General features: G+C 41.6%; 1 protein-coding gene across 1 annotated transcript; it reads right to left on the minus strand.

Annotated features, from left to right (window-relative positions):
- Nucleotides 1-1,921: 1,921 nt before the first annotated feature.
- On the minus strand, nt 1,922-23,141 carry LOC106675757 (amine oxidase [flavin-containing]). Its single transcript, XM_076875275.1, has 15 exons — nt 22,952-23,141; nt 21,338-21,432; nt 20,930-21,067; nt 13,721-13,825; nt 13,509-13,600; nt 12,457-12,598; nt 11,260-11,409; nt 8,827-8,986; nt 8,651-8,747; nt 8,124-8,177; nt 7,981-8,038; nt 7,795-7,892; nt 6,206-6,317; nt 5,373-5,435; nt 1,922-4,938 (listed from the first exon to the last, which is right to left on the minus strand). The coding sequence occupies exons 1-15, from the start codon at nt 23,004-23,006 to the stop codon at nt 4,783-4,785; spliced, it is 1,575 nt and encodes a 524-aa protein (XP_076731390.1). The 5' UTR covers nt 23,007-23,141; the 3' UTR covers nt 1,922-4,782.
- Between the last annotated feature and the right edge of the window lie 3,937 nt (nt 23,142-27,078).

A 27,078-nucleotide genomic window follows, 5' to 3' on the forward strand; every position in this document is an offset into this window, starting at 1 on the left:
ATTTGTAACCAATACGTCTACTCACCAAAGAATGAGTGAAGCAATATGGATAACAGCAGAGAACAATTTATTTAGGGTCTGATGGCAATTTACCATCGGTGTCCAGCACTTTAAAGGATTGGATGGACTGGAGCACATCTGTCCTTAACATACCCTCTTAAACATCAGCTTGACACTGATACATCAAAGGAAACTTAACAGACTCTAAGTGCAAATGTTTCAACCTGAACAACTTAAAACTTCTCTGGGATACAATGTAAATGAAGACAAGAAGAAGAAAAATATTTCCATCAATAATCACTTCTCCTAACCAGGAGACAAGTGAATATATTATGTAAAGAGTCCTTTTTCTCAGTCCTGGGGTTGTAACACCACAACCTCCTCAGTCCGTAATCAGAGAGTGTCTATTTGACAATAACCAAAATGTCTTTGGATAGTCTTTGTGAATGCAAAAAGAAAAGAAAAAAAACAATGATGTTAGCTGGGCAGCAAAGTAAAGAGAGTGTATGGCACTGAGTGCGGGCGTGTGTGTGAGTACTTCGGTCCAAATAATCAAGGTCCGGATGGATGAAGGGATGGCAGCCGCTTGTCCTTTTAATGGCACCAGCGAGATAGCACAGCAGTAAGGCGTCTGGCAGGAGAACGAACAATAGTCTTTTTTAAGGCTACTGCAGAAGGAGATATTCCCCGCTAGCTCACCCAAGCTTGCTCTCTGGCACAGCTACAAGCCACGTGAGCTCATAGCCCACATGTACTACCACAGTCGACTGTCGTAAAGCAGCCGCAAACCAATAGCAAGTAAAAAAAACAACTCAAAATCATTGAAGAACATTTTATAACACCCAATATAGATATATACATATATACTGAATATCACACAATATCAGATAACCAAATTAACACTGGGTTACAAATTCATGGATTTTTTTTTCACATTCTGTCTCTCACAGTTGAAGTGTACCTCTGGTGCAAATTACTGACCTCTGTCATCATTTTAAGTGGGGGAACTTGCACAATCGGTGGCTGACTAAATACTTTTTTGCCCCACTGTAAATACAGGCCATTTTACCATCGTCATCAGTGTTTTCCATGAAAGAATTTAAAATTTCAGTTTGATTGATTACTTTACGTCACTTCATTTTAAATGAGCTTTGGCACAGAAGAGATGGTGGTGTTTCTGGATCATGTTCACGTATGGCTTCTTCTCTGCACGGTAGAGCTTCAGCCTGTATTTGTGGGTGGTACAGTGAAATGTGTTCACAGCCGGTGATTTTCATGTGACAGTGAATTTCATGACAGAATCACATCTGTTTTCACTTCAGTTCACAGACATCCAATACTGATTGTCAGACTTGTCCCCTGCACACACAGATTTCTCCACATTCAATTTTATGTTGAGGAATATTATTCTGAATTGTTCCATAATTTGTACAGGCAGGTTTTTGCAGATTGGTAAACCTCCGTCCACCTTTGCTTCTGAGAAGCTCTGCTCCTCTGAAACGCTCGTTTTACACTCCAGTCATGTTACTGATCTGATGCTGTTTAACCTAACCTTCTTTTTAGCACTACCTACTTTTCCTGGCTTTTGTTGCCCCGTCTCAACTATTTTTAAACCAGGTGCTGCCATCAAAGTCAAAATGAGCTTTTATTTTTCTTAAAATGGCACACTGACTCAGCTTAAACATTTGATATGTCATATATGTTCTCTTGTTTGCAAATCATTGGATTCTGGTTTTATTTACAAATGACACAGTGTCCTTTTTGGAACTGCAGTTTTATTCTTCCTGGGCACATTGGGCATTGGACTAGCTTTTAATGATTTTTTCCCCACATTTTTCTTAACTATTACACCGCTGTTTTCACTCCGTTGGGCTGTAGCTCTGCTCTGAGTCGACATAATGACACACGACACCAGAATAAATCAGGTTAAGGCGAGTAAAAGATTTATTTCACATTTTGTTAAATATCACCAGCTTTGTATGAGGAATCAAAGACATCAAAGAGCAGGTCACAGGAATAGTTAAGAAGGCTCATATGCACAGAGGGACAAAGGAAGGGGGGGCATCTCCAGAAAAACCCCATAATGAATAACGCTGCATCACGTCTGCTGATGGTTTGTTGTGAGTGCTGTAGTTTGTTGTTGTTGTTTTTCTACAGGGTGGATGGAATTTGCTGGCTTTGTTTGTTCAGCCAACCATAAACTCAAACACTTTTAGTGATGGTTCAAAAAGTGACATTATTATTCAATCATTACTTCTAGAACTGCACATAAAACCTGCACTGGGACTGAGGGTCAGACGGGAGAGGGACACCACAACGAGGGAAGAAGCGCTGCAGGGACAACACGAAGCACACACGGACACAGAGATAAGCAGAGGGATCACCTCAACAGTCTGAGCTCTGATGCTGTGTTTTTACACCCGGCTTTACCTGAGTCAAGTTTGCAGTGAGGACATAACTCAGGTAAGGGGAACTTTTAAAATGAAAGGTTTTCGGATACACTTGAACACAATGCTGACCCCTGTTAATGAGCGCAGATGATGCCTTGAACCGATGACCTGGTCCATCTGACCTCTCACCTCCGGAGCAGGCGGGGGAGGAAAAGAGGGATGAGGGCTGAGAGTGTCAGAGTCACAGGCACTTGCGATAAAATGACAAAAACGTTACAATTTCCATTAAGGCACAACAGATAAACTACACTCACAAACATCTTTGGGACAAGAACAGCATGATTCTTGTAGTGGGCATAAAGAGCTGCACACAGAGGACTGTGCAGCAGGTTGGCTTTCACATCTACACCCCCGACAAATGATTTTACCCGGACAAATGATTGCTGATGACACTGCTTGCTGAGCAGCCAGTACTTAAACCTTTGTTGCAGCGAGTCAGTTTTTCAGCAAGAATGTCATTTCTTTAAAGTTTCTCTAAAAGACAGTTTCCTTTTTCCTAAACAAATCAAAACAGTTGTTACAAGGACGCCTTAGAGCCGGTGGGATCGTGTTTATCTGAAGTGAGAATGTGAAAAGGTAAAAATACACAAGTGAAAAATGTGATTACCTTAGCAAAACCACCATGCATGTGTTATCTAGTGTGAGGAAAATACATTCAAATGCTTCCGTCATACTGACCGATAGATTACCACACTAGCAGCTGGACACCACTACATTTCCATTAAAAGAATAAGGCTGACTCTTCTCATTCTTAGGATGAGTTTTTCTTTTTGTCTGTCAACAAATCCCACAAATTCTAACAGTGAACTGGTCTGTCTTACCACTTCCTGGCTTATGTACGTGAGCCTAGAGTTCCTGTTGAAGAGAAACTACAGGAAAAAACTAGATTGTTTGAGAAGTCACAAAAAGCTAAGCTGCATTCACCTTCTAGCCCCACTTCTGAGCTCTTATTAATAAAACGTGCACACTTTTATCTATGGATATGAAAAATTTGGTATACTTGAAGATTAAAAATATAGAAAACATAACTATTTGTTGAACATCTGTACCTGCTCTGTGTTCAGTCTGGATAAACTTTAACTCTTTACTCCATAAAGAGACACTGACGACATCCCCTTTGTAGCCTTGATGATGAGTTTTGACACCTCAGCATATATCAATAAAGTTGTGGTTTGAAGACAATCAGAACAGTTTCTGGGTTTTTCTAAGTCTAGTTGCACAGGGAGAGACCACCCGCACTAACTTATGATGCACACCAGTCGTTTTGTTCTATAAGCCTGAAGCATTCAAGGTCACTCCTGGTCGATTTATACAAGCGGGTAAAGAGTTAAAACAACAAGTAACTATAACTGAGAAGTGTTTAATTATTCTTTATAATACGGTAATCATTATTGTCACCATTAGTTTAAGGATTTCTTATTAAATTTATGGGTTCAGCATTTAGACTGGCACCGTCTTAATTTTTGGTGGCCATATTTGGTAGCCCGTGTTTGCTGATACCTAAGACTTACTATAGTTTAAACAGAGGATTTATATGAAAGGAGTCACCATGAAGGAGACAATTAGCTATACGAATTCAGTAATTTCATATTAGGGCACATAATTTGCACTTTGGGATTTAAATAAAATTAAAATTTAAGAGAAACAACATTGCCCATTTCACGCAGTACCAACTCACTTTAGGTGCTCTTTTCTCTTCTGAAGTCACTGGATTTCGTCAAACAGCTACGGCTGCTTGGCCAGAATAAATTGGCACCTAAAATAGGCAGCGGTAATTAGACACACAGTGTAAACTCATGCACACGCGCTCGCAACTTTGTACAGAAACTTTGATGACCACACGCTCACGAACGCATGCTCACCGAAGCATGCGACACAGACGAGGCTCATACACACAGTAAGCATGGCGACTTTTATAAACTCACATATAATCGACACAGTGGATTTCATTGGCATTGTATGGGATAGTAATAGTGACAGAGAAGGTTTCCCCTTACGAACTGATTCTGATCTTTTTTCCTTCATTGGTTTCACAATCTGAGTCTGCATGTTTTAAACTGAAGTTAGGCTTTCGTCCCTCCTCTCAAACACCTTTCAGTCAGCCCTTCTCACCTGCTTCATTCTCTCTTTCGTTTGTGGACAGAGTAACAGTGTGTTAGTGTTTTTGCATGAGCTGAGCAGTCCTTCTCACATCACGGTGTTTCTCAAAAAACAATGTATACCCTATGTAGGTCACTACTCTGTAGTTTGGGCCCATAAAGCACTAGAAGTACACAAGTGTCTATTGAGACGTGTTCCCTTGAGATGTGGAGGAGTGAGACGACAGGGTGGTTTAACTCCGGGGGATGATGCCCTTCTTGTAGGCCACCAAGCCAGCTGCGGCGGCAGCAGACAGGAATGTGGAGACTCCTAAGAATTTGAGGAAACCATCAACCGAAGGCAGGTTTCTCTCCCAGAAGGTGGTAACAAACGGGAGTGCCCGGATTTCCTGCAGGACGGAGGGAATGATGATATCAGATATCTGCCTTTTTCATGTGCATGATATTAACTAGATACTTGATAGATGATTTGGCAATATACAACTTATGTAATCTTGGGTCCAAAATGTGTAAACAATGCAAAGGTGTCTTAAACCTGCATTTTTTTACATGACCAGCAGGGGGCAACTCTTCTGCTTGAAAATGATTGTATAGAAAGCGAGGGAGAAAATGACCTCTCTTGGTTTACAACCCCAAGAAACATTATGGTCTTGCCTGGTAGTTTTTTTTCTCATTTATTACAAGATGATCTTTTTCACAGTGTCATTTATGGTAAAAAGTGTTTTGGATTCATGACGAGAGACTTCAGAGTGTTTCTCCACTGATTGTTCATTTTTTTAATCAAAGGCCAACTTGTAATTTGGTGCATAAGGACTTCTCTTACATCGTTCTCAGGCTCAGGTTGCCAGATCTGATTAGGTTGGAGTTTACCCATCGCACACATGACCTGCGAAAAGACATTGGTGGTGTCAGTCAAAGACTTCAAAAGGATCAAAATACAGTCTAACAGTCTAAATTTTAAACATGATACACATTTTTGAGTTTGGGTGATGTTAATAAGATAACTCTTTATTATCATTGCACAGTCATACATAGTACAATAGCACAATGAAATTGGGGAACTGTCCCACGTTGGCACTACATACAACACGACACGACACAGCAACTTAACTTAAGTAATAAAAAGAAGAATAAGTGTATGTTTATGTTTAATGCACTCAGATAATCTACTCAGGCTTGACTGGCCTTTACTGCAACTGACCTACTCTGCAGCAGAGCCAGAGCTAAGAAACATGGAGGAACATGAACACATGGGGGAGTATCTTAGGAAACCAAACCTAATGTTAATGCCTTGGAAGAAGGACATAAAGTGCAAGCAGCAGGCGAGTGTCTTAAAGAGAGATTTAGAAGACTGAGTGGGGAGGACCATTTTGATTCTATGGTTTGTTTCAGTCAGCTGTGCTCAGACATAAATGAGAGGGGAGAAAAGGCGAGGATGTCATGATTTGATATCAGCTGACCCCCAGCACTGCTGGCTGAGCATCCAAAACACCAGGAGCAGGCTGAGGTGTGACTAATAGGTGTGCCAGCTGCATGATTTAAGTGGTTTCTACCTGGTATATATAAGTAACCTGCCTCTAAGGGTGTTTAAACTGGTAAGAACTGGTATTTGCTAACACGTAGCAGTGAAAAGCAGGTACTTAAATGCTCTCTGACCTCTCTGGCTGCTCTCTCTCCAGCTTGTACGGCCCCCTCCATGTAGCCACTCCATTCGGTGGCCGTCTCTGTGCCTGCAAAGTACAACTTGCCCACCGGCTCTCTCAGCACTCTGAAGAGCAAAAAAGAGAGAAACAGGAGAGGCTTCAGAGGTTAAACTGGTTTACAGGTTTTAAACACGTTTTATTTTTAATGTATGCACCAGCATTGTACTGACCATTGAGCTTTAGCATGCATTCACTTCATTTAAGAATATTATCTCACCTGAATAAGTGCAATATGGGATTATATAACATAAAGTGAATTTCCTTTGGATTAATCTTCCCACCCCCACTGTGCTCAACGTAAAAGAACCAAAGAAAGGACTTTTTCTTTAACTCTATTTCTTGCAGGACCACCCGGTATGTGAAACAGTTACTCTGTATAAAAAAGCACAATGTTAGGTTTCCAACTCCAGCTTACTTTTCATTGTGAGTGAGAACACATTTGCACATCTGGTGAGGACATTTAGACATGAAATATGGTTCACATGACGATTAACAAGGAGTTTCAGTTTTTCATATGGAGGTTAACAAAACTCTAATAGTGAACATATGCACCAGGATCTGTACAACAAGCAGCTTCGACTAATAAATGAAACCAGTTGCAATCTATCAGATACCTGCAAACAGCCACGGCACTGGATTGTGTTTTATAGATTTAATGGGCAAATCCTGGGGACACGTCCTGCTGTACTGAAAATGCATTCATTTGTTCACACTCCAATAAAACCCATGAAATGCAGCAACAACACCATTCAGTTAGGAACGCCTCCAACAGGACCGGTCAGTTTTTTTCTTTAAAAAAGATGAATTATGAGATCACAGTATTGCTTGTGTGGTAAACATAATTATCCAACACAAAGTGTTGTGATCTCAGTGAGTCCCCTCTGGAACTGTGCACAGACAGGCAGGGTCATTTTATGGAGTACGAGTGGCGCTGATTTGCAGAAATAAGTGCAAATCCTGCTGAAACATATTGTGGTGAGCTCAGGCGAAGTAGGAGACAGAGACTGTTTCAACCTGCTGTTCCTGCGCTAGCCTCAACGCTAAACTACAGGAAGGACAGCCTTTTATTAGGAATGCCCTTTCACACACAGCAATAGTGAGAGGTGCTCAAAATCACAGTGCTCTGCCAGCCACACTAAGCACAGAACACACAGCTACAGTAATGTTACATACTAACAACAGCAATGACAAATCAACACATGTTAACTGTAGCAGCCGTTATAACGCTACAACTTAGAAACATTAACATCAGGTATAGACCCATAAGCCTTTGGGCCAGCGGCCCCTCCCCCTAGCCCTCTACATAGCCCGCACCTGAAGGGGTCAGTTGTCCCCAACAACCCCATCACCCCACACAAAGTCTTTCAAATGTCCAGGGGCCTTCTTTAGGCGAGTCGTCCGGGTGAGCCTGCTACAATACATTAGCCATTAATATCCAGGAGCTGACACATTCAAATAAATTAAGTTAATTGAAATGAAAAGATCACACTTTCATATTTATGTTTATTTTTTTGTGTGTGTACACGTGTGAGAGAGACTCACCTGCCAAACTGAGTAAGGATTCCTGGGGGGAAATAGGCTGTGTAGCAGCCTCCAGAGTACTCCTCTTCACACCAGTTCTTCTCCTCATAGTGCACCGGCTGCAGGAAACAAGCAGGCACATGAGCAGTCAGTCAAGTGATTCCACAGTATCCACATGACTGTGTACCACTTTGCACCCAAACTCACATGCAAAGCCTCATCTGTGCCCAGCACTTTGGAGTAGATCTCACAGATCCTCCTCAACCTAAACACAACAACACAGGAGTTGGGATTAAACTGATCTCACAGCTCGTGAGAGTTTTTTTCCATCTCTGTCCACTGGTGTCTACCTTTCTTCCTTGGACAGGCTTGAGAGCTTTCTGCACTTGTGGGCAAGGATGAATCTGGGGGGGAGAGTGAAAAGAGAAAACACTACATGAGCATGTGTGGCTGGTTGGATGACTTTATCACTTGTGTTTAGCTCCATTCAAGCACAAGTCCTACACTGTATGGAAATTCTTGTAGGAGCTCATGCGAGAATACTAGGTCAGAGTCAGATGGTAAAGCTGAGACACAAGCCTACAGGCCAGTCAGTAACCCTCTGATAATCACAGGTCGCTAGTGAAAAAATTTGTATTCCACCCTAATGATGACTAAAGCACTCATCATGGTGCAGCATTGTATACTTCTTTGGGGCTGCTGATATCACTTAGCGCTATCTGGCAACCTCCAGTAACCACTTGCCAACCAATCTTATAACTCAGGTCTGAAAGCTGTCCTGTGACAGGTAAATATTTTTGGCGATGTAGTGTACAATATGGAATCATTATACAAAATATACACAATTACAGAGAACTGTTTGAAGCTCTGTACCAACCCCATAATACAAGGTACAGTCCCATCAGGCTTTGTGTCATCCAGGGTGAAGCCGATGGGAGCGCCCTCCTCCTCTATCACCATGCTGCCGCAGTAACCTGGTAACACAATAAAACGTTAGAAATGGCATCATCTTGAACAGCATTCGCTCTCTCTGTGTTTTCACTTCCTGCGTACCCTTTTTCCTCCAGAAGTTCTCTCTGTAGTAGACCATGCACTTTATGACAGAGCCCATGGGAACACGGTTGATCAGCTGGTTCCTCAGCGGGGGCAGCTCAGGGTTGAAGTGCATCTTCAGATTCAAAGCAGGTGGTGTGGCCACGATCACATACTTGGCCTAACACAGAGACAGAGACAGTACACAGTGCGTACCAATAGTCTGTTTATAACTGAAAGATGTGACCCAGAAGTATCTGCATGGTAGTCATCAGCCATAGTAAGAGATGTTGCAATTCTCCAAATACTAAGGAAAGAGGCTTCAGTGCTTCCTTTAATATAGGATACACTGGACTATCCTTTATGAAAAGAGGGGAGAAAATGCTGTCCCATAATTCATTACAATGGAACATCTGACCATAAATGAAAACATTCAACCTAATCAACAAAGTAACACAGATCATGTACATTTTAACTGCTTTTTTCCAAGCAGCCAGTAGATGGCAGCCAAAGAGCAGCAGTGCCAGTGAAGTTTGTGAGTAACACTGTGAAGCAGTTACTGTTTTACAGATACATGGATGTTTCATATTCAGACTGCATTATCTCACATTACCTAGTGTATAAATATAGTATCTGTTTCATTTCCTAATACATAATAAAATCAAACAAACACTATAACAGTTATTTGAAACATGGCTGCAGTAACAGGAAAACAGGAAAAGGAAAGTCCTGCATTCACAATCTACTGAAACATAAGAGCAGCGTCATTATTCATTATCTTATCAGCTCGTTAACGGTGATGTATCCATATAAGCAAAGTCATTCTGACTATTTGTTTTGTGGGCCATTTGAAGGTTGGGAACCACTGGACTGAACTAATCAATTGTGTCTACAAACCCAGTTTCAGAAAGTTGTAACATTGTGTAAACTGTAAATGAAAACAGAATGCAGTGACTTGCCGATCTCAGAAAGCCATCTTTTATTCACTTATACAGAAAAATATCAGAAATCTACTATTATCATTTACAGAAACAAAAAGCTCACTTTGAATTTGATGGCAGTGACATGTCTCAAAGTGACACGACCAGCGATAAAAAGAGCATCTCAGAGATGCTCTGCAAAAACCCCCAAAACTGTGTCTACAAACTGTGGAGCAATTTCAGAAAAATGTTCCTCAACATCAAACTGAAAAGAATAATATCATCAAAACATTCCAAGAATCTGGAGGAATTTCTGTGTGCAAAGGATAAGGCTGAAAATCAATAATGGATGCCCGTGACCTTTGGGCCCTGCTGCATCACTGCACTAAAGCAGGCATGATTGTCATGAAATCACTGGGAGGGCTCGGGAACACTTCTGGAAATCACTGTCTATGAACACTGTACTGTTCACAAATACAGGTTAAAGCTCTATCATGTGAACATGATGGTGAAACACCGCCATCATTTCTGGGCCAAAGCTCATTTTAAACAGACTGAGGCAAAGTGGAAACTGTTCTGTGGTCAGAGAAATCAACAGAAAGGCTTCAGCAGAAGTAAAAGAGTTGGGGTGTTGAACCGGCCTGCCTGCAGTCCAGACCTTTCACTAATTTGGAGCATTATGAAATGAAAAAAAAAAAAAAACAGATATATGACAGAGAGCCAGAACTGTTGACATATATAATCAAACATGAATGAGACAACTTCCTGCTCCCAAAGGTTTAGTACCTGCTCTCCTCAGTTGCTGAGGAGGTGTTAAAAGAAGAGGCGATGCTAAACTGTCTTAAACATGGCCCCAACGCAACTTTTTGGAGAACAGTTGCTGCCATCAAGTTCAAAATGAGCCAATATCCATTTGCACTTTCTATGCTCCGTTTATGAGATTGAAAATAATTGCATTATTTTTATTTGACATTTTTACACAGCATCAACTTTTTCAGAATCAGGATTGTACGTACATCTGCACATATATTTATTTATTTCCTGTTTTAAAATGTCTCCCTTTACAGCCATCACACAGATGAATGTGAGTTAAGTTAGATATTTCCCTCTGAAATGCAGGGACATAAAAGTACAAAGTATCACAAATTGGAAAACGTTAGGGTAAAGTATAAGAACCACCTCTCTGTGATACATGCTGATGAGGGACCTTCCATGTTGCTCTGAGTGCATTTCCTCTATTTTCCTCTCATTATTTTATCCTCACTTTTTCCAAGTTCTGCTCAAAGGGGTTTCTCTCCATCTTGTTGTAATCCCTTTGACCATTTAGTGCGGTGTGCCATGAGATGATTTGGTGCTAGATACCATTAATAAACATTAATCGAGCTCCTCGAATATTTACTAGACTGGACTTTAAATGCTCATTTCCAGCTCAATATTATATTTCTGACTAAAGCAGAATATGTAAGGAAAGACATAAAAAGTGTCCTTAAAGAATAGTACTTCAAAGGAAATACTGGTGATATACTCAACTCACCTTGTAGGTCTGCTTGTCCACGGTCTCCACCACAACCATGTCTCCGGTCTGGTCGATCCTGTAGACTGGAGACTGCAGCTTCACTCGGTCTCCCAGCTCCCTCGCCATGCACTGACTCACCTGATTCGAACCTCCTACAAACTTCCTCTCCTTGAGACACAAAGAGAGCAGAGTTCAGTGAGCACCAACAGGGAGAGCAGATGCAGCAACACTGGTTTCTATTTATATTGGGTGGAAGTGACTCTGATCCCCCTCTGGGTACCCCTCGGCAAGGCTAATAAACTCCCAGTTTGGAATGAAGCCGATAAAATCCCCTGATTTATCCTGGTGATACACACCGGTTATCCTCAGTCCGCCTTCATTTCCTTCACTACAAATTTCTGCATCTTAATTCAAAAGAAACACGTTCATAAAGCCAGGCCAGCAAATGTTAAATGATGAAGATGACAGTGAGGAGGTAGAGAGGTTTGGGCTGTCAAAGCTCCGATACACAAAACCATTTCCATGTGGTTAGTGTCAACATCTCTCTCATCCCTGACCAGAAACACATTGTGTGCATTCCTCTGTGGCATTTGGATGAATTTGTCAAGCAGTCGCTGTGAAAGCACGAGCTACACCTGAATCAGTCCTGGGCGGTGAAACGAGGTGAGCCTCTTCTTGTCTTGTTTGATTAAAGACACATTTGCAGTTTTGCAGGAGGAGTGCAGCTGCACTCGAAGCAATGCATACCAATAGCATATCCATATGTTTAAGATGACTATGCGTAAATACTTCAAACACCCCTATGTATGCACCATCCACAAGGTGTGTAAGCTTTAAATGTGGAGCAAACAGGAAGGAGCCGACTGCACTACTGTTTGTCATTTGTTTACCAAAGCCTTTGTGGCTATGGGAACAAGGCCCTCAGCTTGAGGAACGGCAGCAGAAAAGACGCCCTGAGTATTCCAAGAAAACATCTTTTGTGTGGACAGCATCTTATTCAGGCCAGACTAAGGAGACTGGGCTGTGAGGGATCTCCCTCTGACGTTCACACTGCTCCTCTGAATCACTGAATGAATCTGTGTGAGAGGCAGAGAACGCAAGTCCACTTCTTGGCACGCCGAGAGAATATTCTGTTTGTTCAGACAGATATACAAAAAAACGAATTCTTTCAGTCTGTTGTTCTGAATCAGTAGGTATAATTTTGGGCAGATATACCTGTCCTCCATTGGTGGTGGAGCAGATCCTCATTATTCCTCCGCACTGTTTGACGTACCAGAGTAACCAGAGAGCTGACACCTCGTGGGGTTCAGCGGTCACGATCAAGTTGACAAACAGTGTGGCGAAGCGACGAGCAGTTCTGGGAGGGATTACATGGAAGGTAAGAAGTCTTTAAATACTGCAGGTACCCCAGTCACAATTTTTATATTTTGTAAGAGTGTGAACAAAGCACAAATAAATCACCATGTCAGGGATTTCTGCTTGCTTGTCCTACTTTTCCAGCAGAGACTTGCACATAATCTACATTTGAGCAGTTTCAAAGTTGAACTAAAGTTTTATTTTAGTTTAATATAGGATACATTACAGGATTAATTCAAACGCTGGAGCAGTACAATCATTTAATTAGTGCAGGACTGTTGTCATTTACTTTTATAAGCTGCATATTTTAAATTTACACAGTAATTAGATTATCAAAAACATTCTCACTCACAGTGCATCATATACTGAAGCTTCTCCACCAAAAACCTCTATGAAACAGCTACAACCTTCAGCATCCGTTTTCAAAGTTTTTGCAGGGATGAGAATTCTTATTCTTATTAGTGCTGACACAGGAAGCTGTAACCATTTCCACCTCTGCAAGTTTGAGTCACTGAACTGGACCTCTTAACTGTGACTGTGGTGTTGGAGATCATTTTATTGGAATTAGCCAATTAACCAAAATTAACCAAAGAGCGTTAATTTTACTTCCAGCTTCAGTGAGTGGAATTCTAGCATTTCATGCCAAGTCTGTTGTGCAGAATGCTGCACCCATGAAACCTTAGTAACTGAGGTTGCTAACATTAGGTTATAACCTATCACTCCACCAGCCAGCCTCGCTGACTCATATGAGATATTAGAAAATAAAACGACATTTCTTTTGTTAGAGACCACCTTCAACATTTGTGTCACATGATTTAACAATAAAACTTTAAACTGGATATAAACGAGATAACAGGATGAATAGCTAGACCTATTCTCTGCACAAACGGGAAACATTTTGAACATGTTACCTGGTCCAGCAGAGTTTTTCAAAGAGTTCCTGCATGGTCATCTTGTCCCACTCCTCAGCATGGGGAGCTCTCCAGGGAGCGTCTCTGGGAATCTGAAATGCAGGAGGGTGTTCAGCATGAGTCAGGCATGTAGCAGGTGTGCAACCTGTCCAGTAAACCAATCTAGAATGCTTATTAATAAGAATACTCATTAATAGTGAGAACTGCTTTACCTCCTCGCCCATCTTATCCATTGTTCTAAAGAGGTTGTTGAAGTCCATCAAAGCGATGGGGTTCCACATGGGAGGCAAGGAGCCTTTGAACGGGTAAGACTTTCCCTGTTGGACACATGATTGCGGCCATCATCACCAAAACAATATTCTTCAATCATCAAATAACCATTGCTTATAAAAGCTGTGCTTAATGATGGCAGCATTCAAAGAACAACATTTCAGCATTTGCCATTAAAGATTTGTTTCAGTTGACCTCTAACTGACCGTGAAAGCAGTTTGAAGAGTGGTGGAGAAAGTGGAGTAATAGCTTGTGCAATGTTTACAACTGAATCAGAGATACTGAATCATTAAATGTGATAAGAGTAGCCATAATCTAAAGCCATAATTTTTATGCCTGGTCTAGTTTATTTCTGCATTTCTCAATCACACACAAAGACATACAAACACAGAGGTGACAGTCAGGGGTAGATGCAGTGGGTTTAAAACCACTAAAGTGTTGCCACACCACAATTGTAACTAGAGATTCATTTTTGTTGCTTTCTAGCAAAGTTCCCTTTGCTATGTGGAGGATAACAATGGTTTGAGTACATTCATTTATGTGTGTTGATGGAATCTCAAATAATCTCTCTAGCGTCATACGCTAGAGAGATTATTTGAGAGCTTGAGTATTGAGAGCTTTGCTTGACAGGAACATTTATTTCAAACCTTATTAAACACAAACTTCTTTGAAAGAGAAAAAAACTGTCTATACATCTTTGTGGAAATGCCCAAGCCTCACAGAGCTGTCAGCTCAGAGACAATTCTGGAATAACACTTACACTGTACTGTCTTGGTCTGCAGCTGCAGCTTAAACTAATAATGTCTCCTATTATTTACAGTCTCCTAACTTATTGTGTTGTGTAATGTAATACCACTGTAATAGAGCCAAAGGAAAAAACAAAACAAAAAGAATATCAAAATTGTTTAGTTCTTCATTTCATTGTAAAACAATGCAGCTGTAACTGCATTATTACTGCATTAAAGGAGACTGGAGGCATCAAGGTGGCACGGAGGGAGGTTAGCCAACTATCGGAGATGCAGAAAGGTGCGACAAAGAAGGTGCCTAAGAAGTACAGCAAGTTGTCCAATACCTGAGGCCTTGGAAACTGCCAAGCAAAGACTCACAGCCTTAGCCAGCTGCTTAAAGAGGTACACCAGAGACATAGAAAAACACCAGCTACTGGTAGACCGAGCAGTCAGCCGAGACTGCAAGACTAGGCTGACAAACCTGTGCACTCCCTGGATTGATTACAAGAAGGCCTACAACTTGATGCCCCACAACTGGATGCTGGAATGCCTAGACCTGTACAAGATCAACAGGACCCTAAGAAGAAACTAAATGTAAATTTATCAGGAACTATCAGGAACTCAATGGGGATGTGGTGGACAACACTAGAGGCCAACTTTAAGCCCTAAGGTTGTATGCTAAGCTTAAGGAAGGAGGTCAGAGGCTAGTTAGTGTCAGTACCACAGTGGCTGGACAAAGCTGGACTGAAAGACAGCACAGAGGCGCTAATCATGGCAGCACCGGAACAAGCATAGAGGCTGGGCTCTATCACCCCAGGCAAGACCCCAGGTGCAGGCTGTGTAAAGATGCCCCTGAGACAATCCAGCACATAACAGCAGGGTGCAAGATGCTAGCAGGCAGGGCATACATGGAATGCCATAACCAAGTGGCCGGCATAGTGTACAGAAACATCTGTGCCGAATATGGCCTGGAAGTCTCGAGATTAAGATCCTGTCCTCAATGAGAGGACCAAAGAACGCTACTTGAAGACAAAGGTGACTGTACTGCAGAGGAGGACTTTATGACAACCATCTAAAGATAAAGATTTCACAGAACCACAGAAAATGCTAATCACTGCCCTTAGCCTTTTACCCAAATTATATTGTACGCTCTTATCTGACTTTGAAACAAACATCTATTATCAATAGTTATTTTACTGCCTATTGTAATATACAGTACTGGGAAAATGTTTGCTCTTCTTAATTTCTCATTTCTTAAACTACATTTAGTTTTAAAATTTAGTAAATTATTATTAGATTCGATTAATTAATACATTAATTTAGTAAGGAAAAGGCTAAACAAACCTACCATGTCCTAAATCGTGAATTTACTGTGATCAACCACATTTTTTGGAAAGTTGAACTTTGGAAAGTTCAGTTTCAACTAGCCACACTCAGGTCTGATAACTGCTGAATCCAGAAATCACTCAAGTAGAACCCGTCTGACAAAGTAAAGTAGGCTAAGCGACACGTCATGCCATGATCTGAAGAAACTCAAAAACAGCTGAAAGACTAATCTGCTGACAACTATCGGTCTGGAAAACCATTTCTAAGACTGAGCCAAGTGGAGAGCTGTTATTCACAAATGGGCTACTAAAATTACTCCAAGAGTGCATCAATGATTCATCCAGGAGGTCACAAAAGAATCCAGAACAACATCTCAAGAACTGCAGGCCTCACCTGCCTCAGTCAAGGTGTTTGTGATTTACCAACAACAATTTTAAAATTTTACTAATGTAGTAAAACACTAACACACACACACACGGTATAAAAATATAGGTAATAAAGACTGATTGCTGTGAACTGCCGATGCAGGGATTGGTTCCCAGGTGTAAGATAATAAATCATATCTAAACACCACCTCTGAAGTCAGTCTAAAGATTTCTTGGATTTCTATCTTGCAGAGCATTCATTATGTGAGAGACCAACATACAATGCAAACAGTTTTACATTATCTGATAGTTTCACTGTGATTATTATAGCATTCTAAGATCTGTTCAAGATCTGTTTTGTGTATATATTGTCATAGTGTTTTCTTTGTCCTTTGTCAGACTGTCTGTGTCTCATGTCTCTGTTCCTGTTTGCTATCCTCCAGTGTTTGATGCGTCAAGTGTTTTGTGAAATTTTCAGATTCTGATTATTCTCTTGTTGTTGTTTTTTCCTGTTTAATAAGTTCTGGTTCTAGTCCAGGTTTTTCTTCCTTGGGACAAGGAGGAAGTGCAGACACTGTTGGGGGTTCTTTACCAGGGTGTTTACCGAGCTTGAACCTAGGAACAGGTGGCAGGGGGGATCTGAAGGGGTGGCAGAGGACAGCCAATTATTTTTTGGCAGTATTAATTACCCTCTGCGCAGCCTTTTTATTCTCAGTTGGGTGATAAGGATGTCTGGGATTATAGAGTTGAATGTTGAGCTGTAGTCCACGAAGGGCATCCTCACATAGCTCTTCCTGTTAGCCAGATGGCTCAGCGCTCTGTGAAGGGTGACAGTGATGGCATTTCCAGTATTTCCAGATATTTCATTTTTCATTTTTCCCCCAAACCACTGTCCAAAAAAAAAATCAAATCAAATCAAATAAAACCCTGAGCTCAGTGTGAGCTTTGGTAAGATATTTCTTGTAGTTGGTCATTAGGTTTGCACACATTTCAGGAGTGATTTTGGCCCACTCCTCTTTACAGAAAATCTCTAAATGCTTTAGGTTTTAAAGACCCCCACAGCACATTTTCTACAGGACTGGTAGAAAGGTCTGGTCTGGAGAATGGTTAAGCTGCAAAATGAACTTAACATTCTTCTTCGTTGGCCACTCCTATGTTTCTTTGGTGGTATATTTTGGGTCATTGTCATGCTGGAAGACTCATTCATATCTTCAGTTTTTTGGCCGATGGAAGAAGACTCTTGTCCAAGATTTTACGGCACATAGTCCAATTCATTGGCCCCTCTATACGGTGAAGTCATCCTGTACCCACAGCAGAAAAACAGCCCAAAACACAATATTTCCACCTCTGACTGTGGAGATTGTGTTCTTTAGGTCATACTCATCACTTCTCCTCCTCCAAACACTGTGGGTTAAGTTGTTGTCAAAGAGCTCGATTTTGTTTTCATCTGATTACATTACTTTCTTCCAAGGCTTCTCTAAATTTTTTGGGTGTTCACTGGCAAACTTAAGAGGGGTTTGTAAATGTGCCTTCTTGAGCAGGGGGAACCTTGTGAGCGCTGCAAGATTCGGTATATGGTAAATGGAGTGGTTCTTATACAGCACATTACTATTCTACTTGAACGCTCAAAGCACTTTAGCATGTCTAATGTACCCGTACCTTTTGATTAATAGATGACCTGCTCTACCTCCTGAGCCACATTATTCTCTAATTTTAGACCATTACAACCAGTGTGTAACCATTGGTGTTTTTGGTGACTGTTCCTAGTCTTGAGATCATTAACAAGCTCCTCCACTGAGTATATATGTTCTGTACGACCGTGTGTGGGGGGAGTGGCTAATTTAGCAGATTACCGTATTTACCGCACTATAAGGCTCACCAGATTATAAGGCGCACTGTTGAAGACTGGCTCTGTTTTCATACATAAGGCGCATCATATTATAAGGCGCATTAAGACAAACAAAAAAATAACTCGACCTTTATTAAGCTCATTCACAGTAACTCTTAACACTGTTAAGCTGTAACATGTTAAATATTGAAAAATATACTTTTTCCAGTACGGTACATTCAACTTCCACAATTCCCTCAAACTCTTCACCTTCCGTGTCTGAGTTACGGTAAACAGCTGGGCAATTTCGGCATCAAGCATGCCCGGATCCCTCTCACACCGGATTAAAAGGCGTTTAAAGTGCATTCAGCAGAATAAAACAATCGGATGAGTTAAAATTTAACCAACTCATTCACAGTAACTATTAACATTGTTAAGCTGTTAAACATCAAATATTGAACAATACACTTACATTTCCAGTTCATTCAACTTCCACAAATCCATCAAACTCTTCACCTTCAGTGTCTGAGTTAAACAGCTGGGCAATTTCGGCATCAAGCATGCCCGGATCCCTCTCATCATTATCTGAATCAGTCTCGTTGCTGTTACTTAGCTGTTCAGTGATTATTCCAGCCTTCGTGAAAGCTCGGACGACACTTGAGACTGATACCTTAGCCCAAGCAGCCACGATCCATTGGCAGATAGTGGCGTAACTCGCTCGGCGTTGCCTCCCTGTCTTGGTGAATGTGTGTTCGCCTTCTGTCATCCAATGCTCCCACACAGCTCGCAATTTAACTTTAAACGACCTGTTGATACCAATATCTAGTGGTTGGAGTTCTTTGGTTAATCCACCCGCAATGACGGCAAGCTCCAAATTAGTTTGCTTCACTTGGGTTTTGACAGCCTCGGTGAGATGGGCGCGCATGGAGTCATAGATCAAAAGAGACGGAGATTTGTGGAAAAAGCCATCCGGTCTCTTGACATAAACTTCCCTCAGCCACTTGCTCATTTTCTCTTCATCCATCCAGCCCTTTGAGTTAGCTTTGACGATGACGCCGGCCGGAAACTTTTCTTTTGGCAAAGTCTTCCTCTTGAAAATGACCATGGGTGGTAGTTTCTGGCCATTAGCTTGGCAGCCCAGAACTACAGTGAAGGATGACTTCTCGTTCCCTGCGGTGCGTATAGATACCGTACTGGTCCCTGTTTTCTCGACAGTACGGTTCACGGGGATGTCAAAGGTGAAGGGGACCTCGTCCATGTTAGTGATGTGTTCTGGCCGGATCTTCTTTTCAGTGATCTTATTCTGGCAGTACGTGCGGAAAATGACCAGCTTTTCTTTGTAATCGTTTGGCAGTTGCTGTGAGACAGTAGTTCTTGTGCGGATTGAGAGATTATGCCTTTTCATAAAACGGAAGCACCAAGAAGGTCCCCCTCGAAAGTCTTGATCTGCATGTCACGTGCTACCGCTGTTGCCTTGAGTCGAATAGAGACTGTAGAGACACTTCTACCTGCTGTTCTCTGTTCAATAACCCACTGTTCAATTTAAGATAAGATAAGATAAGATAACCTTTATTAGTCCCACACGTGGGAAATTTGTTTTGTCACAGCAGGAAGTGGACAGTGCAAAAGTTATGAGGCAAAAATTAGAATACAATAAGAATAAATACAGTACACAACTGTACAGAATAGAATAAAATAAAATACTATATACAGTAGAATAAAATAAAATAAATATACAATAAGATAAAAATAGAATACAAATACAAATACTATATACAACTGAGTAAAAATACAACGATGACAGAAAGGATTATTGCACTTAGTATTATTGCATATGTATGGATGTGTGTGCTTGATCAGTTAAAGTCTTTATTATGGAGTCTGACAGCAGTGGGGAGGAAAGATGATGATAATTGATAATTTTGTCCTCTAACTGCGGCCATCGCGCCTTGTTCCCTCGGAAACTCCTTTTGGTCTTCTTTACTTGTTTTAGGTCATCTTTTTGCTTCCTCCACTTGCGCACCATGGACTCATTAATGCCAAATTGTCTCGCAGCTGCTCTATTTCCATTCTCTTCTGCATAACTAATTGCTCAAAGTTTAAAATCAGCTTCGTAAGCGTGTCTCTTCACGGGTGCCATTTTGGAGTCGTTATACACACACACACACACACACACAACACGGTAATGTTGTGTTGAAGCACAGTACGTATTACTCCGCGAGGCTCCTGGCAACGGTAACCGTAATGCTCCAAAAAGTGGCACTAAAAATCTTTTTTTGACAGATTTTTGAGCATAGTGTGCCACATAAAACCGGTTCGAGGTCAGTAAGCACAAAACAAAATTCATACATAAGGCGCACCAGATTATAAGGCGCACTGTCGATTTTTGTGAAGATTTAAGGATTTTACGTGCGCCTTATAGTGCGGTAAATACGGTACAGTCAAGTGAACTAAAGTTAACAATGATGATAACAATGTTTTACTTTGTGTGCAAAGTAAAAAATTTGTTTTTAGTGCAAACAAAAAGATTCCCCAAAAATGCTTCAAACTCTACTGCTGATGGCAAAGAGGCTAGCTCTGTTAGCTCATGCAAAAGTCAAGCTGACAGGAAAAGTGCCAGCGGCAGAAAGTGGCAATTGAAAAATGTTGATAAAGATCCTTGTTGCCATGCCTACTGCGTGATGCCAGAAAAGTAGCAGAGACTTGGATTTCCTTTCTATTGGATAATGGGTCAGACTCAGGATATGGTGCATCATCTTCTGAACATTGTCATCATTTACTCCATCACTTAAAGTGAAGAATACATCTGGAACATGTCATGATCTGTCACAGACTACACAGACATAACATAAACCAAGAGAGCTTGGAATAGAAAATTATCTGCAATAAAAAAAAGACACTCACATTAACATAATGCACCAAGTTCTCCTGCTCGTTGACTTTGTAGGTCTTTATGCCGTACTCTTTGGCCAGACGGAGGATGCGGTTCTGTGTCGGTCCAATGTAGGCACCGCCTAGATCAACCCACTTTGCCTCCTTATTCTAAAAGACACATACTCACAATTAGATCATGACAAAAAAGAAAGAAATGTCACAGATATTTCTGAAAAGGCTAACTGATCTATGCTTGCACTTCTACGCTCATAAATGACTTGAATATAAATGTCATTTTTTTTCTGTATGCCCATTAAAAGAAATAGATACACTATCTTGGTTGTAAAATTAAAAAGGCTGGAAAGCATTTATATTACTGTTACTGATTGTCTCTTTTATGAGCCGCTCCTACAGTAGTATTGACACTCTTTGCCTTACCTGCACAGTGAAGGTACGACCACCAACCCGGTCTCTGGCTTCCAACACTACAGGATCGAGCCCACTGGCTTTCAACAGCTTTGCAGCACTCAAACCTGCAGAAGGACAGAGACACCAACAGGACTTAAACATAAGGATTCAAGCAATATATGTGCTTTCTGTACTTGTAAAAAAAGCAATAGCAAAAGGCACACAGGGATTTTAAAGGTCTTTTAAAATAAATGACAAAAAAGGCTTCCAAAAATCCCCTTCTCAAAGAAAAACATTGTTTTTGCGCTCTATTAGATCACTCAAAACCAGATCAAGAGGATCGTTTGGAAAATCTGATAAGAAAGACAAAGATTTGAACTTCTTTGTTTATTTTTAAAGTAAATCTGGTTTCTCTTATGCTAGTTAGGACACTGTTATACCATCAACAGGTATTCCCACTTTAATTGTTTTCCGTTGTGCATTTACACTGATTAGCTTTTAGGTAGGCATGCAACTCTTAAATAAAATTACATAACATTTGCTTTTCAAATGAACTGAGAGAGCTCTGGGGAAAAAAATAGAGGGGGGCAGGGGGGATTGAGGTTCTCAACAAATCACAAACCAGCCAACCAGCTGATCATGTGGGGAGGAAGAGCTAACAAGTAAAGCACTGAGCACTGGCTCACCAACCACAGAGTATACAGTAGATAAACAGCTTGTCATACACTGACCTCTGGGATATGGAGTATGGGTATGTCACAGGTTTTGCTGTGAGACTGGGCGGGGCAGACATCTCCGAAATCATCGGAGCACTTTTGCAAATAGGCTCGATCTTGACAAACCGACCAGATATCTGAAGATTAAACCTCTACATTCTCGGCTAAAAAAAATATTTAAACTGTATTCGGTGACATACAAACAGGGTATTTAAAGGCAAGTTCAGTTAGTTAGAGAAATGTCCAATAAAAAGACTGGCCACCAGGCCAAAGCAATGGTTTTTACTCGAACACCATTAACCCCACCCCCTGAGTTTGATGGGTGAGGTTGGCAGATAAAAGTAATTCATGAAGAGAGCCGCAGGGTCAGGACTGTCAAAATGAATTAAATAAATACATCATTAAATAATTGATTAAATGTGTTGATAATTAAATACAATTTGAAATAAATAAACACATAATTTATTCAATGTTTTAAATGAAATTAATGGGCATTTAATTAATTATTTAAACATTTATTTAATTAATTAATTTAAATTTTAATTAATTAATGACAAATTTAATTATTTATTTAATAACGTATTTCATTCATTTATTTCCTCACTCCTGGCCCTCCATACAGCTCACGTCCTCTTATGTAACACAAAGTATGCGCTGGTTGATTAGCTGTTGCTCAACTTGCTCTGCTGTTGCTGCGGTGATACAGAGGTGAAAGAGCTGGAGAGAGGAGGAGAGGGGAGGTAGCCTCACGGAAGAAGAAGAAAAACACTACGAATAATGAAAAACTCTCCGTCACTCTGCACGCACGCACGCACAGCTTCTTCCACTGTGGAAGCTCTGTTCGAAGCTTTGGCTTAAATCAGTTTATTTGCTCAGCTCGTCCGCACAGCCTGCACACCAAACTAAAGTTTTCTAACGTGCAGCCTACCTGATATGCCCGCGCCGACCACTATAACGTCGTAGGTGTTGCTGGGTGCAGTCATGTTGCTGGGTGGTGTGTCTTCTTTCCCCTCTTGGCCGTGTCAGCTCCGGATCCAGATACGCACCCTACCGAACGTAGGGTGCGTATCTGGATTAAAAAGCGCCGGGCAAGCCCACTCCCTGCAGAGACCGCCCACCCATAGTAAAGCCCTACCCTGTGGGCATGGAGGGCCATTAGGAAAAAACATTTTATGGACTACTACTACTACTACTACTACTAATAATAATAATACCTGGGGTTTTTTTCATCACCCGACGACAGCTCTTCTCCAGTACTCTGCTACGGATCTTTTGCGGCTCCGTTTTTGCCTGGCTGTCTCTCCACCTGTGGCTCTATACTTCTACCCGGTGTTCCAGATCTACTGGCGTTTAGATCAACTGGCGTTAGTCGAACAGATGTGTGGCAGACTTGCATTTCAGGAGCTGCTACCGACAAACCAGGAAAAAACGCCAAATGTGTCATCTGTGACACTTGTGAGGTTATCTCAAATACACTCCGTCAGTCTTGATGCTGTTGAACAACAAAATGTTTAAAAATATCGCGAGTTTACCTGGTGATATTCTCATGCGCGACGCGAAAACAAACAATTAACACCACGCCGATGTTGTCCACAGGACAGCAAGAGTAAACGATCGGGGGAATCTTGTCGTCGTTATCGTTCCCCTCGCACGTGTTATTACTCCGATTTCAGCGATTTTGCTTCACAACTAAAGCGAGCAGTTTACTTTGTGCGCACTTACATGGACTCGAATCTACCAGCGCCACCTCTGGCCAAGTACCACAGCCTACAGCCAGATCAACTTGTGACACACATCTGCAGCACGTTTGAATTCGTTTCATGCACGATACATTTGTACCTTTCAACTGTGTCTGTTTGTGCGTCATGCAAATAAACCTTTGAACTGAATGAAATGATATCATGTACTTATTTTTGGCCTACATCAGTAAGAAATGCCAAATTATATACACAAAATCATAGAAATCACCACTCCAATTGGTCATCATGATTTTAATATTTTCTTTTTCCATAACAGTGAAATACGCCTTGGACAACTATGACACATCAATATTTCATTAGTGTTGTCACATCACATCCTGTAAGCATCGTCTGCCTGTGTCTTTTTCCTGGAAATGAATATTTTCAGCCAATATAGGCAATCCATCAACATGACTGGAGAGTTAACTCTCCACACTTGTACAGACTGTATATAACTACCAATTGGTAGTTATATACAGTCTGTACAAGTGTGGTTAATGCAATAAACATTTGTAAGGAGGTGGCAGTTACTGTGAATTTACAGCAGTTACACAGTGATCAGTAATAAACAGAGCCAGTGAGAGTGAGTGGATATAACAGAGTCAGTAACTCAGGTGTGTCGATTGGTTTGTCATCTGTTTTTGAGGCTGGAGGAGACGTAGAAATCATTTGTCTTAAATCTAAGTTAGGAAGATTCATGTTTTAAAACAAGCACTTTTTGTCAGAAATGCAAGAAGTACATCTACAGAAAGCACAGTTACATTCTGTCCATCATGTGGACAAAATTGAAAATGTTGAACATTGAAAAACTGAGAACATCAGGCAAGTTCAAAAGAAATGTGTTTGTAAGAACGAAACCTCGACTAAATTGTTCCTACAAATAGTTATGGAAAGTCAAACTGTGTTGTATGTCTAAATGTTTATCTAATGGAAAGTAAAGTTGCTTTTGTTTTATTGCAGTTTTTTTTTTTTTTTTTTGCCTGTCCCGTTTGGCTCTTTTGCCATCAGAATTGTTGTCTAAAGGCAAAGAAAGATGCCCAACGGATTTACTTTACCAAATTGACCATCCCAGCCTTGCCGTAATGGTCCATTTGATTCACCTTTTATTGTTTATTTTATTTTCACTTACTGAATACGGGACAGACTTGACTGGGGGAAAGAAGGGGAGAAAGAAAGAGGGAAAGAGAAACAGCTGAGAAGAGGGACGGGGGAGAAGGGCAAAAAACATAAACCAACAGAATGAGCAGAGAAAAAAAAAATGCATATATCGATCACCTGGGTCACCTGCTGAGAAAGAAAAAAGAAAACAAGCAGAACAGAACAAGAGTAATAGAATAAACAACATCACAATGATATATGGGAATATGACAGTAAATACTAAATATTAAACATTATTGTGCAGCACATAAGATCAACAGAACACAGTGTGCTTTGAGGTAGGAGCCAAAAAGGGTGTAGTTTGTGGGTGTGATCACCCGTGTGTACACCTGTGAGCATGGACGCGCTTGTTTTTTAAAAAAAAAAAGGTTCCTTCATGTTATGATCTGCTAGAGGGTGTGGGGGGGCCACAGCCCCGTCCTCCAGGGCATGAAGCAGGTATGGAGGAGATCAAAACTCCAGACATCCAGAGGCCCCCAGAACACAAGAGACCAAGGAAGACCAACAGAGGGGCAGCCGCGCCACTGTCCCAGAAAGAGCTGAGGAGAGTCTCAGATGAGGGCTCACTCAGCAGCCGCGGAGCAGAAGCCAGGGGGGAGTTGCAGTGACGCGCCCGTGAGCTCCGCCGGCAGCCAGCCGTGCCTGAGTGACCGAGACCCAGGCCGAGAGGCCGGGGGCACCCAACCTCCGAAGTGGCCCCAGCGAGCCCCAGGCTCCAGGCCCCGATAAGCGGCCGCTAAGGAGTGAGCCGGTGTGTACCTGGATGCCCATCCCCGGACACAAAGAACCACCAACGCACCGACACCTGAGGGAGTCCGCCACTGGCAGGGGAAGTGGTGGTAGGGGGAGATAGGCCTCCAAACCTTGGAGGGCCTGAGATGTCCCCAGAGAGGTGGCGCCTGACACCCAACCTGACATATAGACACAGACCATACAGGCACACACATATACAAACATCCATTCCCACCCTCATGCTCTCATATGCAATTACTCCACACTCAACCAAAGTGGAGACAGACATAAAGAGACGCTGTACACACGATCACACTCCCCAAGCGTACTCTACAAACCGGGTCTAGGTACCCTTGCCCCTGGAGGGGGGGAACTGCACCCAGACCCAGGTGGTGTTACCCTTTTCCCTGCGGTGGGGGGAGGCAGACCGCCCCGACTCCGCAGCAGCAGGGAGGCCCACACTCCAGACCGCAGTCGGACGGCCAACTCCTCCTCCTAGCCCCCCCGCTCCAGCAGGCCGCAGAGAATGGGGGGTTATTATTGCAGTTTTTTGACAACTCTGAGTGGATTTACACAGTACAGGTCAAAATGACCCGCAACAGAGCTGGCTCTATCACCACGTTTGAACTTGTTTAATGCACAATACATTTGTAACTGTCATTGTTTTCAGTTTTTTCTTAAAAAAACCGTTTAATTACATGAAATGCAATTTTGCTTATTTTGATCTTATCATACACTTGAAGATTCCGAAATCAGCACTCCTTTTGTTTAGATCATTTTCACAGCAAAGTTCACTGCGGATGTGCCACAATTTAAATCCCATTCTTCAAGTCTCTATCCTGTTTCTGCTGGTGTGCCCCAGGGTTCAGTATTAGGGCCCCTTTTATTCATTCTTTATATGCTTCCTCTTGGTCATATATTCTGAAAATATAATATAAATTTTCACTGTTATGCCGATGACACCCAGCTCTACATTTCTTCTAAACCCAATTCATCCCTCCCACCTCCCTCCCTCTCAGACTGTCTTATTGAGATTAGATCCTGGTTCTCCTCCAATTTCCTCAAACTTAACAGTAATAAAACTGAAGCTTTACTTGTTTGTACACCATCTATCTTAACCAAATCCCACAGTTTTTCCATTAACATTGAAAATTCTCCTACCCTTCCCTCCCCTCAGGCTAAGAGTTTGGGTGTCATACTTGATAATACTCTTTCATTCCAGTCTCACATTAATTACATAACACGGTCTGCTTACTTCCACTTACGTAATATTAACAGACTCCGTCCCTTCCTTACTCCCCATGCTGCTGCCATCCTTGTCCATAGTCTTATTACGTCCCGTATTGATTACTGCAATTCCCTTCTATTTGGTCTCCCTAAAAGGTCCCTTCATAAACTCCAACTTCTTCATAATTCTGCAGCTTGG

Source organism: Maylandia zebra, linkage group LG16 (genome assembly GCF_041146795.1).
Source record: "Maylandia zebra isolate NMK-2024a linkage group LG16, Mzebra_GT3a, whole genome shotgun sequence".
NCBI classification, from domain to species: Eukaryota; Metazoa; Chordata; class Actinopteri; order Cichliformes; family Cichlidae; genus Maylandia; species Maylandia zebra.

Coding starts and splice junctions, on each gene's coding strand:
- LOC106675757 (XM_076875275.1), bottom strand. CDS start 23,006: ATGACTGCACCCAGCAACACCTACGACGTTATAGTGGTCGGCGCGGGC. Junction 21,433..22,951: donor GGTCGGCGCGGGCATATCAG/GTAGGCTGCACG, acceptor GTCCTTCTGCAG/GTTTGAGTGCTGCAAAGCTG. Junction 13,826..20,929: donor ACTTGGTGCATTATGTTAAT/GTGAGTGTCTTT, acceptor TGTGTCCAACAG/GGAAAGTCTTACCCGTTCAA.